The sequence below is a fragment of the Pseudopipra pipra genome, chromosome 20 (genome assembly GCF_036250125.1).
Source record: "Pseudopipra pipra isolate bDixPip1 chromosome 20, bDixPip1.hap1, whole genome shotgun sequence".
Lineage (NCBI taxonomy): Eukaryota > Metazoa > Chordata > Aves > Passeriformes > Pipridae > Pseudopipra > Pseudopipra pipra.
In genome coordinates, this window is record NC_087568.1 from 5,356,922 (window position 1) to 5,377,000 (window position 20,079).

Here is a 20,079-nt window from a genome sequence, read left to right on the forward strand (position 1 = left end):
AGATGGAATCTGGATGCAGAACTGACCCTTGAGTGCTTGAACAGGCAGAGGGTAACACACAGTGCAGTTATGGCTTTGCCAGAGCAGCCCTGGAGCTGTTTGAACTGTAACAAGTCCCCTCTGTGGGAGGGTGTTTGGTGTCTCCAGGAAGGTTTGGAGCTGTTCAGCAGTTGCTCAGGTGACAGGTTTGGTTGTGAGATGCAGGGTTTGACAGTTGATTCCATGTTGCTCAAGAACAAACTCCATGTTCTCATTAACCCAGCTCGAGCTCTGCTGCTTCAGACATTTCAGGCTCCAGCTGAGGCTGTGTCACTCACCACTTGGGCAGGGAACTCCTGCTTCTCCAGTCCCTCAGGCTGCTTTAGAAACTGTTAATTCTCAGGGGTGAGAGCCTGGCATTCCCTGGTGCCAAAGCTGCTGTGTGTTACCAAGGAAGGGGAGTGGTATCAGCAGGGACATCTCAGCCACAAAGCAGTGACAGGAAACTCTCCTGCAGAATCCTAGAACAGCTCAATGAAACTCCTTCCCTTGCAAGTTACTTCCAGAATAGTAATGATGGTCATGAACATGTGCTTCCAGAGCCCCCAGGCTTTCTGAGGCACACTCAGGTGAAATGGGGTAAATGAAAGGTGAAGGGATGTCTGTAAGCACAGACTGAAGGGGCAGGTACCCTCTGAACCAGCACAGGATGATTTAGTAGCCTCAGGCTACTGAAGCTCATTGCTACCCAGAAGAACCCATATGACCTCTGGGCAGCAGGAAGTTTGGATTTTAATTTTTCTTCTTTAATTTTTCTCCCTTGCCCCCACCCCAGGCTCCCTGGAGCTGCCAGTCCCTCTCCCCAGGCAAGGCAGGCCCCAGGCAGCAGCGTGTTGAATGCACATGTATTTATTGTACCACATTTTCAGCACAAGGTCTAACACAAGCACAGGAGTGTCTTACAGTCTGTACAGCACCCTCCGGACGCACGGACAACACGGACATGCAGCCCTGCAGGCTCTGCAGCAGATCCCAGGGCTGCTGCAGTGGGGAACAAAAGACAGCTTGGAACAATGAGAATCCCAACAGTGGCTCGTTCTCTGACCTCCCCCTCGGGCCTGTCTGGGTCTATACAAGCATCCCATAAACAGGATTGTAAAATTAACATGCTGAACCGTTTACAGACAGTTTGTAAAGAAGCTGCTGTTTGCAGCAAACATTTGATCTAAAAAAAAAAAAAGGAATAAATAATCTGAAGGCCACATTTTTCTTCTGAAGTTCTCCTGTCCTACCCTCTTCTATCTCTAAGTCAAGGAGCAGCCTTTCCTTCCCCCTCCCTCCCTCTCTTTTTCAGGTGAGGAGCTTGGGAGGTCCCAGCCCCACATGGAGTCTGGCACCACTAAGGCCAGACTGGATGCTGTGCAATCATCCAGCACCACAAAAACACAGTTTGGTTCCTCAGGCCATGGGAGGCACCTCTTCCTTCTCTGCCTCCACTAAACCTCACTCAAAGCCTTGCAAATATTTAACTCTTGCCCTTCTGCCTTACAAGATGAATGAAAATCTTTTTAAGAGTAGCTCTGCTGAGAAAAGTGGAGTTTGGCCTTTTTTGCCTTCATTCCTGTCTCCACTGCCTCCATCAGCTGCTCCTTGGCTGTACTGGTGGCAATAGATGGGGGAGCAAATTCATTAAGTGAGCCACTGTATACACAAAGGACATCTGGAATGACCTCAGCACACAGGTGGGGGCTCGTTAGCAGAAGCAGCTCATTCCTAAAAAGCTGCTTCCCCAGCCTGGGCCCTGCCCAGCCAAGGGCGACCCCTCAGAATGGGCTCTGTGGGAACAGAGGAGCCCTTCCTCAGCCTTCCCACCCCTCTGCTTGTCGTGACAGATGTGGAGACACAGCTTATGGCAGGGTCAGTCTGAGAACCGGGTTAGAAGCAAGGAGTTCCAAAATCTGCATGAGAGTTGTGCTGTGCCCAGCCCAGCCTTCCTGGTACCACCCCGTGAGCTGCACACCCAGAGGCTCCAGCCCACAGCTCCACAGTGGCAGGAGCTTCAGCAGGAAGAGTGCAGTGGGAAGGAAGACTCACCTTCCAGCTCTGTTCTCTGAAACTGTGCTGAACAGGTGAAATCAGACAGAAGGAGAAAATAAAATTCTGCAGGACCATGAAGGTGAAGTTTTGGGAGCGAGAGGAGAAAGGAACAGCCTCTTTCCAAATTTCTTAGTTGGTTGCAACCGAATTTGCAAGAATTTGATAAAGAGCAAAAACTAGGAAGTTGTGACAGCTGTGCACCACCAGCACAAAACCCCAGGGAGACTGTGTGGCTTTCCTCAGCCTCAAACAACAGGTTTCTCTACTTGCAACACTGCCCGCTGGAAACATAAATAACATTTCATTGTCTTCATACATTTGAGTTAAAAAGAAAAGTGCCAAAAGCAAAACTTGCACAGGAGCAGAGATTGGTGCACTGGGGACAAGCTGGGAGTGCTGGCTTCTTGTAAGCAAAGGAAAGGGGGAGGGCTCGGGTCAGGACAACCCTCGGGAGGTGCGGCTGCAGCCTCGTACCATGGCTTCATCCAGAGGTGAGTTAGAGCCTTCTCCCAGTCCATCCCAGCACCACCCTGTGCTCAAAGCCACGTTGAAAGGATGAGGAGGAAGCCTGCCTGCCCCAGGAGTTTGGGGGGAGCTGCGCACACCTTCGAGTACCAGACAAGAAGAGGTTTGACCCCTCAGGACTCCCCAGCCCTCCACCCCCTCACAGAGGTGTCTGTGCCTTCCCTGCCCCGGTCCCACACAGGTCACACCGCGCGCGTCTCCGCTTCGATCTTCTGCTCCCCGTGGTGGCTCTCCAGCTCTTGGACCTGGGCCACGTTCTGTCTGATGGCAATCTCGGGGCCCCCTCCATACAGTGTGCTCAGATAAACCCAAGTCTCCTCGGAAATCTGCCCGTAGTCAGCACCTGGAAGACAACAGCACTGATCCAGGAGGGAAAGGATGAGGCACCACAACGCGAGGACGTTCTCTCCAACCACCTCCCCTGCACGGCTCACCCCAGGAAGAGGAGGCACTGGTGGTCCCTACCAAACCCCCACCCTGCTGACCCAGGACAGCTGCAGCCCCCACAGTGACACCTCCTGGAAGCAGCAGGGCTCCAGTGTGTCCATCACTAATCCACGTCCCCAGTCACCACATCTATATGTCTTATAAATCACTCCAGGGATGGCAACTCCATCACTGCCCTGGGCAGCCTGTTCCAAACCTTGACCGCCTTTTCCCTGAAGAAATTTTTCCTAATATCCAATCTAAACCTCCCCAGGCACAGCATGAGGCTGTTTTTACTTCAGAAGCTGCACCACAGCAGATGCTGAGTAAAGACCAAGTCCAAAGCAACACAGGATCCAAGCTACAACACGAAGGGGAATGGTGGAAGGGGCCTGGGGAGCAGCTGCAGGAACCAGCCACAGCAGCAAGCTGGTCATGGAAGAGCTGCCACTGGAGAACTGGCTCAGTGGCAGGCAGAATGGGGTTGGGCAGAGAACTGTCATTCTCTGCAACACCATCTTGCTCTGTGACTGCTTCATTATGGACACCCAGATCCAGTGGAACAGTCTTCTCCACCTTCAGGAACACTACAAGGCAGAAGCACAAGCCTTACCCTGCTTGACTTGCACGTGGCCACCTGGTTTTGTGAGGGCAATCTTGGTGTTGTCAATTGGTCCAGGAGGCTCTGCAGGGGAACAAACATGTCAAAAAACATCTGCTTTCCTCATTGCCTCCAGATCCAGCTGCTTTCCTGAGCTGGTTCTCTTGTCATTTCTGGGAACCTGCAGGCAGTCAGGGGGGCTGGTGTCTGAACTCTGCTCAGCCTCGTCACTGCAGCCGGGGCAGTGCTCACCCAGGACCCAACAAATGGACTCATTTCCATTCCACCCCTCACCCCTGGCAGATCCCTGGTCTCTGATCCTTACCGTTATCCTTGCCCTTGACAAAGGCTTCCCACTCCCGGAACCACTGCATGCTGATACAGTAGATGACACTTGGAGACTCCTCTGCCTGGAAAGCCTTGTTCAGCTGGAAGAGCAGAGAACAGAGACATACAGGAAGGACTTAGTCACTCCTGAGATCTCAGGGGGCCCCTTCCCCAAAGGCAGCCTTGCCATTCTCCAGCAGAACCCCACATAATTCCCTCCTCACCAGAGCAGGCAAGAGACAAGGATGGTTTCACACTTCGTGCCTGCACAGCAATTTCTCATCCCAGCTGCCCTTCCCCTGTGCTGCCAGCACTGGGGAACCCCCAGGCCAACCTCCTACTGTGCTGTAGATCATGTTCTGGAAAACTGGCAGGGGTTTTCCAGGTCTCCATTTCCCCCCTCCACCCTTTGCCTTCCTTCCAGATGCTTCCCATGCCAACCTTGATGAAGGTGTCGATTTCGATCCTCCTGCGCTTGGCGAGCGCTTCGATCTCCACTTGGCAAATGGAGCACACGTACAGATGGTTCACAGCAGGGCCACCCCCAAACCTGAGCACAGGGAGAGAGGGGAATGGGGAGCTGCAGCAGAATGGAAATGCTTCCCAGCCCTGCATCCTACAGACATGGATTATTTACTACTCCACACACTGGTGAAGGAGGTGCATCTGTAGCCGAGGGCAGAGCTGCCTTCACTCAACCCCTGAGGACCACCCAGTGCTCTGGAACAGGCACTGGTCCAGCTTAGATCAGGAAACTCTACCAAATACTGGGAGAAAGAATGAAATGGTCACATTCACCTGTTGTAGAGATATTCCCACACATTTTGGGGCAGAATCACAACCAGATCATCGATGTAATGGTATTTATTAGGAGGGATCCCTGTGGAGGAAAGGCAAAGGGAAGAGTTAATCAGGGAACTCATTGCTGTGTAAAATAGACACAAATAAAAAGGCAGATTTTCCTTTCTGAAAACTCTGATTCCAGAATCTGCTCCCTTTGCTAATAGAAGACAGTCAAGAGTTCATCAGCTGTGGACATTTCTCAATTCACGGCCTCAATTTCTAATCAAGTGCTTCAATTCCAGTGAGAGATTTACAAACACAAGTGCTCCCCAGCGTGACTGATGAAGCAGCAGAAGAGTCAGACACAGTATCAGCTCCGTTCTCCAAACAAACCCTGAGGGCCAGCCTTGCTGACAGGGTAACACAGATAAATGCTGCCCTATCTGCTTTCTCCAGGTTTGTTTTTAAACACAGAGAACTGAAAACTGATGTTTCCCAGCATTAAACATCCCCCCAGGCCTCCGACCAGCAGCACAATGGGTAATTGTCTCATCCCTCCCTGAGCAGGCTGGAGTTTCTGCCAAAGAGGATCCCACTGGAGCATCCCCTGTATCAGAATGGCAGCTGGAGCATTTTCCTGCATTTGTTCATGCACCAGGAAACAAAGGTACAGCCAAGAGGTGCTGCTCCCAGGTCCGGCAGCCTTACCTCCATGGGAGCACAGAAAGGTGTGGTTGGTGATGGGCCCAGGCTCAGCAAAGGTGTTGAATTTATTGAGCCACTCTCGAGAGATGTAGAACTGGAGCAAACTGTGCTCCTTCATGCTGGCCAGGGACACGACCTTCTGGCGCTCCCGCACAGCTTCTTCACTGCTCTTCCTGGAGAGGGGAGAAGGAAATTAAACAATTCCTGAAAACTCAAAGTTCGTGAAATGCATTTCTAGGTCTTCTGTAAGCAGGGCTCAGCTCACCTGTAGAACAGGACATAGGCTTCTGCATTCTGCACCACGGTCTCGTGCACCTCGGTGACGTACTGGTCGTCGAACTCGTACCACTGGCCGTTGATCACGTTCTGGCAGTAGGCAATGTAATGGCCACCTGGAACAGAGAACACAGCCCTGCTGGGATTCACAGTGCAGACAGAAGGCAGGCCTGGGATAATGTCAGCAGCACAAACAGGATTAGCTGCTGGCAGAGAACAGAGAGACAGACACACACAAAAAAAAAAAAAAAAAAAAAGGATAATTCCTGTTCAGGCAAACTCTGCAGGAGCAGCAGAGCCTGGCACTGCCACCCTGATTTGCCTTCCTTGTAAGAGCCTCTCAGCAAGACTGAACACTGGGAAAGGGTTTGAGCCAAGCCCATAGTGAGGCTGAAATAGCTGCAGGGGATCTGTCAGAAGTTGCTTGGTTCACTTGCAAAGGGCAGAGGCTGCACAAGGCTGGGAATGGAGGGGGGTGGCCTTACACTGCCCCTCAGCCCAGCAGAGGTGTTGGCTAGTCCTGAACACACTCCTCCCATTGCTGCTCCTCTGCCCATGCTCCCAGCAGAAGGACTTACTGCCTGCTGTGCCATGGTGACAGATGACTGACAGGAGGTCGTAGGTGGTGATCTGGGAGACACACTCCTTGGCAAGGAAGGGTCGCAGATCCAGCCCTTCCAAGGGGAAGGAGACGTGGCTGTTGATCTTGAAGGAATACATCACCTCGTGCCGGAACCGTTTCAAGTGGATGCAGAGAATCTGAAAGACCAAGGACAGAGGACACCAAAGCCCAGTGTTACTGTGGCTGTTCTGGTAACACAGCACATCTCTGTGTGTCTGATCTTCCTGCTGGCTCCTCAGCTTAGAATGGGAAAGCCTCATCTGGTCTAGATACAGGACTTTGCCATCCAAACAAACTGCGGATTTTGTTCCACCTCTGGCCTCCCCACCTCCTCAGGGCTGCTAAAAGAGAACCAGAGAACAAGGTGCCTTCACTCACCTCTGGGAGCCGGAGGACTTTGCAGTACTTCACTCCATTCCGCAGCCTGAGGGAGGAAAAGAAACGAGCTGTGAGAACCCTCTAAAGCAAAGGGATGCCAAAAGGCAAGGCTGGGTCTTGCTCACTTTGGAATCCAAGACAAATCCTGAATTCCAGCAGAAGAGATGTCCAGGTAGAGGGCACAGCAAAATATTTGACAGCAATACAGAGAAATAAAGTTTCAGAAAAGCAACACTATACAGATAATGCCAACTTACTTCTTACACCGTTCACAACTGTACATGTTGTCCCCTGCAGACAGAGAGAAGAGAGCCATTATACAGTTGCTCAGAGCACACAAGGCTGACACAGCTACATTTCCAATGAGTGCAGAGAAACCATGTTCAGAGCCTCTTGGGGAAGCCAGGATGAGAGATCAAAACAATTCCTCTCAATAAGTGTGGGCAAGAAGAGAGTGCAACTAGCAGGAAAGTATGGAACTGCCCACCACCAACACACAAAGAGCAAATTGAGTCCTCTAGAGCTTAAGAAGTTGGTGGAGAAAGCAAAGAAACTAAGTAACCACAGCACTCAACCAACCAACAGCTACTCCTTGCTGAGGACACTCTCACCCAGATTTCCCACTCCTGAGCAGGTGGGAAAACTGAGTCCTGCACAGAGATGCTGAGCTGCCAACTTTTGGTACTGCCACCCTCTAAGTGACATGATAAGGCAGGATTTGTTGGAGCTTTAATTCACCTCCAAAACACACACAAAATGCTTCTCTGTGCTGTCAGACCCCACTGAAGGAAACTCACCCTTTAACTCATCTGCTGCAAAAAAGGCAGCAAGGCAATCCTCCAGTGTCACCACGGGACCCCAAAACCAGCTAGGGATACAGGACACCACAAACCTGCAGAGGAGAAGTGATTAAGAGTTGTACCTAAAACAGCTGAATGCTTTGGTGTACAAAACCCCAAATGGATGATGGGTTTCCTTCCTAAGCTCATCCTACATCCCAGAGGAGCAGGGAAGGCAGGACTGCTCTCAGCTGATGTTCCTACTGTGACTGCTCAAACTGGAAATGATTTGGAAAACTAAACCAGGAATTAATTTGCTCTGGAGGGCAGAAGTGAGGGATGATCAGCTGCACAAGAGCTCTCAAGGTGTGTGACAGAACTAGAGCAATGGTAACAACTGGTTTACATGAAAAGGCTCAAAGCCCTGTGAGATGCCACATGCTGTCCTCCAAGGAATGGTTCCAGCTGGCCACTGGTTAGGGATAGCTGCCTTCCAGCACTACAGGGCAAACCCCAGAAGAAAAGATGTCCTGCACAGGGAACACACCTCCGGATATACTCCATGATGAAAGCAATCCAGCCTTGTGAGGCATAGTTGTCCCCACATGCCCCTGTCTTAGCTGGCACGTTTTGGTAGATGGCAGAGTGCAGCTTGGCCAAGTCCTCCTTCCCTGGGATTGGGAGTGACAGGTCCTGGAATGTCTCCACTGTTGTAGAAACCTGGAAATATCCAAGAGGAAGAGGTCTGGGTTTCCTGTGTGTGTAATGGAGATGGGACCTGACCTTCATCACCTTTTATCACTGCTTGGATTTTGTCTAGGCTAGAAACCTGAGCTGGCAGTAGAAGCAACTTGCTCTGGATAATTATTCTTCCCTGCTGTCAGCACACTGACTTCTGTCAGGGCTTTTGTAGCACTGGATTCCATTTCCTAATGTGAATCTGATATTCTGGGCCAACTCAGCAACATGGATCTGCAAACAGACCCCTACAGAGAAACACGTCTCCTTGGCATGGCAGGTCCTCACACCTCCCCTGCCATCACCCGTACCCATTTTAGCAGGCCTCTGCATCCCAGGGTTTGGAAAGAGCAACACCATTCCCTAGGAAGGGATCTACAAGCTTGAAAGCTGTGCTGTGAGGCTGACAGGGCCCAGGAGACTCACCCTGTCACACGTGAGGCACTGCACCAGGCTGAGGATGGAGCCGTCGAAGATGTCGGAAATCACACTGCGGTAACGGAGTTCCTTCTTCTTTTTCCCAGAAGCCTGCATCTGGGCTGAAAGACAAGGAAGCCCCACTGTGGAGTAACTCCCTCTCAGTCTCCTGTCTCTCTAGAGTCACACAGTCTCATAAGAACATGAGACAAGCACTGTCCTGATGTTCAGACCCCACGTGCGTGACAGGGAGATGGTGGAGCCTGTAGTGGAGGGACACGGAGGACACTGCTGCTGTGTGTGATATAAGAAAGGGGGAGGCAGCCAACTGAACCAACAGCAGCGTGCCAGCTCTCAGGAGGCAGAAATTGTCTTACTGGAAATCCTGTTTCCATCCTCTTACATGTTTAGAAGCCTGGCCCTGCCACAGACAGCCCCTGCTTTTTTTAAGTCATGCGACATTTTGCTCTAAGCTTTGCACTTTACCTCCTCTCCCCCCTGACCTGTCTCTGTACTTTGTCCTTTTTTTATTTTTTCACCCCCTCTGGCCACGTGTTCCCCAGGTTTCTTGCACTGGTGAGGATTCTCCACAACAGGGACTGGCCAAATGCAAAGTTTTGTTTAATAACAAACCCTCTTCCCACACACACGTGCACAGAGACAGAGTGCTCTTCATCCAGCCAGAACATCTGCGGCTGTGCTGACCTCAGCCAAGGGGCTGGGACACAGCTGAAGAGAGAATGTCCTCATGGAACAGCTGTAGGGACAGTGGTACAAGCACATGCCATTGTGTTTGTAGACTATGCAATGTGGAGGGATTTTGATTTGCAGTTTGCTGTGGGATGAAGAGACCCGTTTGATAACAACCCAAGCCAGGCTCCACTGCAGCCTGACAGTGCTCCCAGCACTGGAGGGACATCTGCAGCCTTAATTCCATTCTTGTGAGCCCAAGCTGTCCAAGAGGCAGGAAGCTCTGTTGGTAACAACATCTTACAGTCCTCAGGCCCACATGCTATGAAATTCAAGTCTGGCAGACAAATGTTTTTGCATCTCCCCACTCCCCTGAAGGGACAGAGCTTGTGCCTGGGACTTCAGAGCCATTTTATTCATGACAAACACAGCAGATCCAGACGTGGAGATCATTTCAGGCTCCAGTGTAAGAACAAACTAGAACATTGTTGTGCCCAGAGCTTGACTTTACCTGCAGGTTTACTGTAGTCTTGCCAAATACTATTTTAGAACGCACTGATGTCCAGGGGAATCAGCACTTTTTACATCTGTTAATCAAGAATCAACGATGGATTCCTTCTCTCCCCTCCTCCTCTATGTGCCCCCCCCCTTTGCCTCCCAGTAATCCCTCTCTGCACTACCTTTCTTGAGGACATAGGAAGGTCCAATCCTGGCAGGACTGGAGCGAGGAGGGCTGCTGGAGAGCTTGGAGTGCATCTCATGATGAACGGGACTGCAAGGGCGTGAGGAGCAGCGCACGTAGGCATCGTTGTCAGGTTCTGCTTGGGAAAACAGGGAGGGAAAAGGGCACTGCTGAAAACCCCAGTTATGAAAGGCAACCCCACTGCCATCGGTGTCAGCCCAGCTCTGCATTCCAGCACAGAATCTTTTCCAAAGGCACACTTCAGTGCCTGTTAACTGTCCTGCTTGCACGGGCTGGCAGACAGAGCTCCCTCAGAGCATGGGTGAGAGTGCATGCAGAGCTACACTGAACAGCTAATAATCACATACTAAAAAACCCCCCAAAACAACTCGCCATTTTTTCACACTTAGATGACTAATTAGGTTTTGCAGCTTGCTCCTGTAGCCCTAATCCACACAAACAGCATTGCTGCCTTCAGTGCCAGCTGGCAGAGTAAGGCTCTTACATAAAGAAGCGTTGAAAGATCGGGTATGTTCAGCTTGAGGTGACTCCACACTGCTGCTCTTTTCTTTTCCCCGAGACACAGAAATGCACAAACTGTGCCTCTCCCTTTTCTCTCCCCAAAGCCCACAGTCCAACACTAGCAAACACCTTCTCCCATGCCCTTTCCACAGCTATTATTTCCCCAGGTCCAAGTATCAAATAAAGCAACGTACACATAAAAAGCCTTTTTTCTTAAAAGGCATAAATACAGTGTTTGCAGGTTTGGCAGAGGCAGGTAAAGACAATGCTGTGCCTTTACTCAGCTCACAGCACTTTGGCCTGGCTAAACACCTCTCTGGCTCACCTAGTGTATTTTCTTATAGACAAAGGCAGGACTGAGGAAAACCTTGCATACAAAATCTTTTGAAACCCAGAGAAGGAACAGTCACATTATGTGTGGTTTGCCACTGCACCACACCACAGTCCCTGTGCAGGATGTAACTCGTCTTTTCAGAGATATCCTGACTGGAAGAGGGGTGTACCTGGTGTCCTACACGGGCTGGCAGGACGGGGAGCTGGCAGCATCTCAGGTGAGGCTCTGCCATCAACTTGCATCATAGTAGTGTCAACGTCTGCATCCTCATCCACCTGCTCCGAGTTGCTGCGCCGGTGGCCACAGGAGAACTTCCTGTCCTTCATCCTTTCTTTCTCAGAGATCCCTCTCCCTGCTTCATCCTGGATCAGCAGCTCTGTCTCTGCCAGGGAGCCACTCCCCATGCTCCCTGTGGTCCGACTTTGTCCCTCTCCTTCCCCCCTGTCACTGCTGGAGTCACAGGACAGGAACTCATCCTCCGAGGGGCTCCGGTCCCCCTCCCGCTTGTCCTCCTGGTCAATGGTATCCAAATCCCTCGTCTCTGCAACAACTGGTTCCTTCAGTTCTTCATGGAGCTGATCCATCAGGCACCGAAGGAACTCCTGAGTGTCCTGAAAACCAAGTGATTCCATGTCAGTATCCAGCCAGAAATGGGGCAAATAAGAGGGAGGGGGCAAAGAGGGGCTCCACTCTCAGCCTATTCCAACACTGCCCACAAAGGTCAACCAGCTCTGCAGCTCTGCTAAAGCAGAGAGAGGGCCATGCCCATATACCAAAGGGCCTCTCTACAACAGAAATGCTATTAACTCCTAAATAATAACAGGCCCAATTTTTTTTTTATCTGAATATCTTCAGCTGAAAGACATCGAAAAGCCAGAGAGCAGCCTGCAAACCAGGAGCTTATTTGTCAGGGGCTTGCCACTGATAAGAGGCAAGAGACAAGGAGAAGCCTGATGAAAACAGGAAGCCCTGGAGAACAGACAAACACCCACAAATAAATTTGATGAACACTCACTTCTGCTCAGGGTAATCCATCTCTTAGAGAGGGCAGATTAAAATCTTTAATAAACGAGGAATGGAACCAAGGCTATACAATCCAGGTGCAAGCTCCTACATTCATAATACATGGTAAAAGAGCTGATATGTTGGCTTCAAAGGAGCTGCTGGAAAGCAACTTGGTATTTTGACAACTCCAGAGAGTTAATTATGATGTTTCTGTTATTTTATGAAGTTTGGCTTTTAGCCTGCCCTGCCTTCAATTTTATCTCTTTAGAGATGAGAGTTTTCCAAGCCAATGTACTTCACATCAAAGACAGATATAGAAGTTCTTTCATTAATCATTATTTTTATCCTCTGTTTTGATTTCTTGTCACTATCATGGTTTAGATGTACTGTCACTTCTCTTGCAAATTTTTGAATCATAGTTTTTTGTTTACATTTGATTCTAAAGAACAAACAGAGCAGCTACACTGATAATGACTTCAAAGAAAAAAAAAGATACTATCTTTATATAAGATTTAGTTTGCTGTGAGTCCCCAGAAAAAGAATATAGAACTCTCACATCTTTGACTTTTTAGTACAGATTTATCCAGGTTTTTCAGCTCTGATGTGAATAAATAATACCAAATTCTTATATGGCAGGTATCAATAGACCTCAAAGCTGTTTATAAAGGATTTGACCATCATAATTTCAGAGGTGAGCAAGCTGACACAAGAAAACAAACTGATTTGGAACCAGCAAGAACCCAGGTCTCCCAAATCCCAGCCCAGTGTTCTACAAACTCACTGATACTGACACAAAAAGGCCATGACCCCTGAGCTCAAGCTCTTCCTTCTGAACACAAGCACCACCACTGCAGGAATTAAAATCCCACCATCTCTGGAATAATGGTATGGGTTTTTCAGGCCCCACCTGCTGCGCATAGCCTCGGAACATGGGGTTGACGAGTTTAATTCCATGGGATAGACTGCTTGGAACAACATAACTCGGGCTGTTTAGACATGGAAAAAGAAAAAATGAGTTAGTTTGCTTATTGGGCCTGGAGCCAGTCTGTCTAATAGGCCATAGCAGAGGGCGTGGTAATCAGTTAAAGAGGACAAAAGATAATTATGCACCTGCAAAACCTGGGCACAGATTTCTGCATTAGCTGGATGACAAACACACCAAGAGACAGAAAACACCTCGCAGCCATTTCAGTCTGTCCTTCCAGAGAGGCTCCACCCCAGAGCACATTTCACTTACAGCTCTGTCCACACTTTGAATGCTCTCAACTGATTCTTTCCAGAGCAGGGTTTGGCAATTAGAGTTTCTTGGTTGGATTCTGCAGCACCATGTCTGGCTCAAAATCTGGGTGGGCTGACCACCCAGAAAACGGGGTGAATCAAACCAAGATCAAAATGCCATGATATTGCTTCACAGGCTACAGCCTCCTCCTCCAAAAAGACACAGTTCACTTTTGTTCTGTATCCTACTTAGGCCTTGTTAAAAACAAACATGAGGCAACCATGCAATGCCATTTAAATTCCTAGTTTTATGGTTTTAAATTGATTGCACAGAGCAGACGTCTTCAGATTTTAACAGAGCTGCACAATTTTGCACTGTCCTTTGAACTGGTCTAAATTTGAACCAGTAGCAAACACTTCCCAAAATGTCACCTGCATTTTCCACTCTCTTCAGTAAAAAAATCTCTGTATCACTTCTTCCATCCAGATCTCAGAACTAACACATCTATGAAGCCTGGCCAGAACAGATTAGAGGTGACCACTCACCGTTTCTTGTGCCAAACCTCAGACACCAACTTCTGGTAACTTTTGCACAGTGCAGGTTTCTTATCTGTACGGACCAGTCCACCACATTCCAGGAAAAACTGTGTGAGAGGTGGGCTACAAGAGATGGAAGAGAAGGATTCAGAAGTTTCTCCTCTGCTTCTACTTAAGGGTTTATTAAAATTTAAATGCAGGCCTTATATCAAAAGCATGCTTAAGGTACTGCTTCTAAATCAAGGGAATAAGTGATTCCAGATGCAGACCTGAGTTCTAACTTGAAACAAATGGAAAAGGCTGATGTGAACCTGTTCCCAGTACAGGGAAGAGGTCCTGGAATTAGTCCTCAGCAGGATGGCTAGAGAATATTTTAGGATATGGGTTGTTAGAATGATATCACTGGGGAGAATAAAGAGATGTGACATGGCTTTTCACAAGACAAATGCTTTCTGTTGCAACAGAAATGATGCAATTTTACTTCAAGCAATTTCCTGCTGTAACACTTCTGTTGCCCTAAACAAACACTATTTTTTTCTGCCCTTAGCCTGGCTGATCTCTCTTTGCAAGACTCATGAAGGTTTCAGATCAGAGGTGACACTTTTGGTATTTAGTGAAGGATGCCACTGAAGGCCCTCACGCCTACCAGTTAGAGAGAGCCTGAAGTGCTGCATTCATGTAGCAGGAGTTCCCAAGATTTTTCATTCCAGTAAGGCCTAAAGCACAAACAAGAGAGGGATGAATCACTTTCCAGACATGCTGCTTTCTATATTCCTCCCCAAAGGACAGGGAATCCAGCCCTTTCTAGACAGTCTCCACACTCTGCTCCCAGGAACCTCCCAGTGCAGGTCCCAGAGATTGCAGAGTTGCTCTCCCAGCCCTTTCACCCATGTGATGCAAAGTTACCTCTTGGTTTCAAATCATCATCCTCTGATTCAGATTCGCCTTCATCAGCCACTGCAATTGGAACAGCTTTCAGAGGGTGAGCAGGCAAAGGAGAATCCTAGATTAAAGACAGAGAAGTAAGTCTCAGTGAGAGAAATGAATGATGAGCTGTGAGAGATATTATCTCACACATAAATGGAGCCAGCCTTCAAGAAAAGCACTGTGGAGAGAGAAGAACCAGTTGCACTGTCTACCCTTCTCACTAATGCCAGGAGGGAGAGGAAATTGTACTATTACTGCTTCCAGTACACAGGATAAGAGGCATCAGGAACAAGCAGCAGTGTCACAAGTATGTGTGTTTCTGGTCTGACAGCTCAAACTCCCATGGGCCATGAAGATGGCACAGCTGCAGTGGTTCCTCCCAGATGCAGACACCCCATGGAAGAGGCAAGGAAAGGTTAAAAATAAAGTCAGAATAGATATTTAAGCCATAGAATCACAGGATCACAGAATGGTGTGGGTTGGAAGGGACCTTAAAAATCAAAGACTTCCATCTGGAAGTCTTTTTGCTGGGAGACCCTCTAAGGCAGGGCTACTGGTCCTCTGGCTACTTTCAGTGAAAGAGCTCCTGTGACAACAAAACCCGCACAACAGCAGAAACCACTTGGCTAATTTGACAGCAGGCAAACCAAAGCCCTGCCAAGCGTTCAGCCCTGGCCCTGTGAGACACAGACCCACCGGTTCAGGGAACTTGGCCGGGGGGGAGGGCGGGTGTGCTGCCAGCCTCTGCTCCAGGAACACCTCCCTCTCACAGGCGTAGCACCACACACGGAACGTGGTCAGGTTCACAGTCAGGTTGTGCTTCTTGGCCTAAGAATTGAAGAGGTGAAATGAAGGGGGTCTCCTCTGACAGCTCTGTGCAATTTGAAGCACAGGACTACCAGAGCAAGGAATGGGGGGAAAAATCCAGCTGTGTCTTGTCTAAACGTGGATGACAGAGGAAAGCTCACCTGTGCATGAAGTGTGCTGTGGTCAGCAAAGGACTCCCCACAACCAACATAAGGACAACCAGTCTGGAGAGGGAAAAGAGCCAAAACACAACAGGCACATCAAATTAGAGCCTTCACAAAACAGTCTGCAACTCCAGTCCCACCAGAAGCAGCAGCAGCAACTTCAGAATTATCTTGCCAGTTTTCTAACCTGCTTTTTATTAAGGGCCCAGAACAAGATGGAAATTTAGAATTCATGGGAATTTAGAAGTGATTTAAGAAAGGAAACCTGGAACCAGGTTTGGACCCAGATAAAGGCTCCGTTCCAAGGTCATTGCTCCAACAGGCAGCTCCTCTGAGGAGCCTCAAACCTCACGGGGATTCCAGTGTAGAAATAAACTGCCCCTTCCCACCCACATGTCCCGTGGCATTCCCTCCCTCCTCACTGCCCTGAGCAACATCTGCCAAAGTGTCACCCTGCAGCCCCTTCATAGGTGCCAGCAGAGGCAGCTCACAGTCAACACTGGGCATTTTATTCATTCCTACTGGGAATTGCAGGGGCAATTCCCTACAAGGAGTGAACTGTTACATCTTGGCAGATTCTGACAGCATTGCCCTTTCATCTAGGGAATCTCCTCCTTGGAATCCATAAAAAAACATAGATGGTTCCACTATCAACCCCCTCTTTGCTTCCTACTATTCAAGTGAAGTTCCACCACATCATGTACACAAATAAGAAGCCATTTTTACCTGAAGACAAGCCCAGAGGTTTGGTCCCACAGCTCCACAAGACTGGCAAGTTCCCTGCATATTCATGACAAAAGAAGGTTTGTTTGCTTGGTTGGTTTTTAAGTAACCGAGTCCTTTAAGAGTGGCAAACTTCTCTGTGAGGCAGCCCCTGACAACCTGCAGCTCACAGTATTTCATTCCTTAATACCACACTCCCAATCAAATATATACAATTTGCAGCACTCTAGCTAAGTGAACATTTAAGCAGGATGACAGTGAGGAATAGATAAGGTGGGGTCATAAAGGTTGGCTTTATGGGACATGTGAAGGGTAGAGCAGAGTGGGAAGGAGAGTTTTTGCCTCTCTCTGGAGACAGGCAGCATTTTCTTCAAAAAGCAAACATGCAAACCCATGCACAAAGGCTAAAAGGGAAAGGACCAACACCCACAACACCCTGTACCTTGGATTTGAGCAGCAGGTCATCCCTGGTCACCTCTCCTATGGAATCCAGGTGAGGACAGATGTCTCGTGTATCCCCCATTTTCACCAACGCTCACACAAGGTGGGTGTTTTCCTGGGACAAGAAAGGATAGTTCCTTTTACCTACATGTCAGGTTTGCTCTCACAGACTGTAAGAAGATACATGGGCATGTTTTGCATATTAGAGGTTACATATCCACCTTTAAGGTTCAGAGATTGAAACAAATCCAAATCTGGAGCCATTCATATGAGCTGGCACAGTCTGGCCCCAGTGCTGAGTGGCTGCGTTGAAGCGAACAAGGCAATGGGGAGGAGAAGGAAACACACAAATAAAGGTAATAATCCCTGTCCTGGAATGTGCCTTCAGAAGTGCAGGGAGGTGCTGGCACACAGGCACAGCTTCAGCTGCAAAGAAACAAATCTAATTAGCTCGTTTGCATGAAACTCAGGTGAAAAGTGAAAGGGCACTGCAGCCCAAGACACCAGTGTGGAGCTTGTGGTGTCTTCCAGCTGATCTCAGTCTAACACTGTTACACTCCCTTATCAAACACTAAAAATATGATTAGTTCTAAATGAAGCTGGGCAAGAGGGAAATAAACTTAAATGAACTGTAACACCAATAACCAGGCTACAGTCTCTGAGGAATTTACCATTTGATAGGTAGATTTTCAACACTATGAACCACATAACTCTGAGACTGTGCAAAATAGAACAACACACTGTTCCACCTGGCTCATATGTGCAAGCACGACAAGAACTGAGGATTTCATAGCTGTGTGCTTATGAGCACAATAAACACTTTCATGGTGGTCCACGGGTATGTAAAAGACTTTAAACATGTCTGAGTAATGTGCAGCTATATAAAAAAAAAATTAAAATGAAAGGACTTTGTGTTTCTTAAGCATAACTTAAATAACCTCACTCATGGCTGTTAAAAAAAAATAAAAAAGAAGACAAGTGATATTAATAGCACAGACCAGGATCAAAAATATTACTGTTGGCTGGAAATGAAGCAGATATGAAAAGGCCACATTACTGCAAGAAAGAAGTGGAAAAATCTGATGAACTTGATGTTAATGACTCCAGGGCTGCTACACTTTTTTTTTTTCACATTTTGAGGACATTTGAAAGAACTCCCAGTGTTATCTGGTCTGAATCACTGACAGGGGAAAGAAAATAATAAAAAAAAGATATATGAATAAGCCATTGCAGCAACACTTACCTGGGAGTGGAAAAGCTTGCCTAGCACCTTGCCTTGGCAGAAGACAAACCTCAAGAATAATTTTACAATGTTTTCCCAGCACTCTGCAGAACTGAATGAACTGACAGAAGGAGCAAAGCAAAACTGGAGGGGGAAGAAATCATACGTGCATGGTAGAAAACACCACAGTGGTGCTGACCTGGATCTCTGTAACTTGTCAAGAGATGCTCAACAAACAATGAAGCAATTCCATGCAGCTTCCCAGAGAAGGAAAACAGCATCACGTAACACATGTTGATTTAAAAGACAAGTGACAAGAGCACGGTAGCTTTGACTAACACATAAAACTGGGACATTTCAGGCTCTGAGTCTCTTCATCAAACCCGACCCCATTTTCCCAAATGCATTAGCTGGTCCAATTAAAAAAAAAAAAAAAGTATCAATGCCACGTTTGCTATTTCACCTTCCTTGATTTCTTGTCTCTTTTCCAGATGTTTTCCAGAAAATCTAGTGAACAAAATAATTCCAGACCCCTTATCTTCACCAGCTTAAGCAAACTAGAACCAGTTGTAGAGCACACGGTGTTAATTCAGTCTTGTGGATGTGGATGGCTTCAGTGCTCTCCTTGGGACCACCCCTCTCCTCAAAATTAAACCCATGCCTTTAGAATTTCCAGCACTGGGGTGCTGATGTTCCCAACACAGGGTTTCTCTTTTTTAACAAAACAGAGAAAAAACCTCATTTTTGCCTCTCAGCCCTGACAGCACACATCAGAAAAAGGTTGGAGTTGTGACTGCTCAGAAGGAAATATTCAACCTCTGCCTTCTCCCGACTCTGCCCTACCAGCTTTAGCTGGCACACACAGCTCTGACGCTGCACAAGAAACCAGGAATTTCATGAAAGCACTGCCAGAGAGCTGAACTGTGCCTGTCAAAACGTACTGCAGATGATGGGAAAAGAAGTTACCCTAAAACAAGTCCCTCAGCCTGTCTTTCTCAAGCACCACTGTGGAGGAACAGTACACGAACATGTCAGAACAATTCCACCGTAACAGCAACCTACTTTCAGTTGCTTAAATTGCTGCCAAACCCAGCGTCTCTGCCTTCTACAGGAACACATTTCTTGGGTTTGGGTTTTTTGTTTGTTTTTTTTTTTGCATAAAACAACTGCGTGGTTTTGTACCAAAGCTAGAGCCAAGCTATCAAGAGTTTCAGATCCATGCAGGCTGACAGTGTGTGGAGTAACTGCACAAACAAAAGAGATCTTTGCACTGCTCATCCACAAAACAAACTGCCAGGTCTGGTCTTGCATAACCCACCAAGAGAACGGAGTATCTGCAGTTGTTCTCAGCGACATTTTATGCTTGAGATACTAAAGAAAGAAATACTTACTGAACTGCCCTACTGACAAGGCAAAAGCAGAAAGGAAGTGCTTCTGACTCGCTGCTGAACGTTTGCAGGGAAAGCCAGAAGGTTTATGTGGAACAGGCAAAGCAGAGCAGGTCTGAACACTGATTTTGTTACAGGAGGTCACAACACAACGGCTCACCCGGAGATTTAGCTTTTAAGCAAAAAACACCTCCGGGAACTCCCCCCTTCCCTCCTCGAGCGCAGCAGACCCCCAAACACAAATCCCCTCCTGACAGCCGCTACAGCCGCTCAGCACGAGGGAGGCTGAACAGAAACCTCCAAACCCCCAAAGGGTCGCCCCGGGGAAGGCACCGGGCCCCGGGGGGCTGCAGGGCCGCCCCAAAGCCGGGGATCCCGGAGCCCCGCGGCCGCTGCTGCTGCATCATCCCGGGCCCGGCCGCCCGCCCTCCCCCTGCACGGCCCCGCCGCCCCCGCCCGCCTTCCCCGCTCACCTGCGGGATGCTCGGGACGCCGCCGCCCCCGCCCCAGGCCGGGCCGCCGGGAAGGGCCGCGGGCCCCGGGCAGCGCGGGGAGCCGGCGGAGCAGCGGCGGGGCCGCGCAGGCCGGGGGAGGAGCGGGGGCCGGGCTGCGCCGGGGCGGGGACGGGCCGGGCGGAGGGGCGGTGGCGCTGCCCCTGCGGGCCCCGGGGGCTCCCCCGTCACCGGGCGGTCGGGGCTCAGCCCCTCGCTCAGCCGGGGCACCCAACAGCGCGGCTCGGTGAACGGGGGGCGGCCGGGGCTGGAGG

The 20,079-nt window shown here is 49.0% G+C and overlaps 1 protein-coding gene across 2 annotated transcripts; it reads right to left on the bottom strand.

The window, feature by feature from the left end:
- Window positions 1-872: 872 nt before the first annotated feature.
- On the bottom strand, window positions 873-19,807 carry USP20 (ubiquitin specific peptidase 20). Of its 2 annotated transcripts, none has more exons than XM_064676903.1 (24): window positions 19,787-19,807; window positions 16,705-16,818; window positions 16,266-16,319; window positions 15,537-15,599; window positions 15,265-15,396; window positions 14,548-14,644; window positions 14,288-14,357; window positions 13,651-13,764; window positions 12,794-12,872; window positions 11,051-11,492; window positions 10,024-10,161; window positions 8,663-8,775; window positions 8,046-8,218; window positions 7,517-7,611; window positions 6,977-7,010; window positions 6,720-6,765; window positions 6,298-6,478; window positions 5,709-5,835; window positions 5,447-5,616; window positions 4,754-4,835; window positions 4,397-4,505; window positions 3,954-4,056; window positions 3,641-3,712; window positions 873-2,944 (listed from the first exon to the last, which is right to left on the bottom strand). In XM_064676903.1, the coding sequence occupies exons 2-24, from the start codon at window positions 16,783-16,785 to the stop codon at window positions 2,784-2,786; spliced, it is 2,736 nt and encodes a 911-aa protein (XP_064532973.1). In that variant the 5' UTR covers window positions 16,786-16,818; window positions 19,787-19,807; the 3' UTR covers window positions 873-2,783. The 2 variants fall into 2 exon arrangements, with proteins under 2 accessions (XP_064532973.1, XP_064532974.1); XM_064676904.1 differs by lacking the exon at window positions 19,787-19,807 and adding an exon at window positions 19,317-19,421.
- Window positions 19,808-20,079: the final 272 nt, after the last annotated feature.

Bases quoted from the DNA above. Each gene is read 5' to 3' on its own strand.
- USP20 (XM_064676903.1), bottom strand. From the start codon at position 16,785: ATGGGGGATACACGAGACATCTGTCCTCACCTGGATTCCATAGGAGAG. The intron at 7,612-8,045 runs GTGTGTTCCCTG...TCTCCTCTGCAG, and splicing joins ATCATGGAGTATATCCGGAG to GTTTGTGGTGTCCTGTATCC. The intron at 5,617-5,708 runs GTGAGCTGAGCC...TCCCCTCTCCAG, and splicing joins GCCTATGTCCTGTTCTACAG to GAAGAGCAGTGAAGAAGCTG.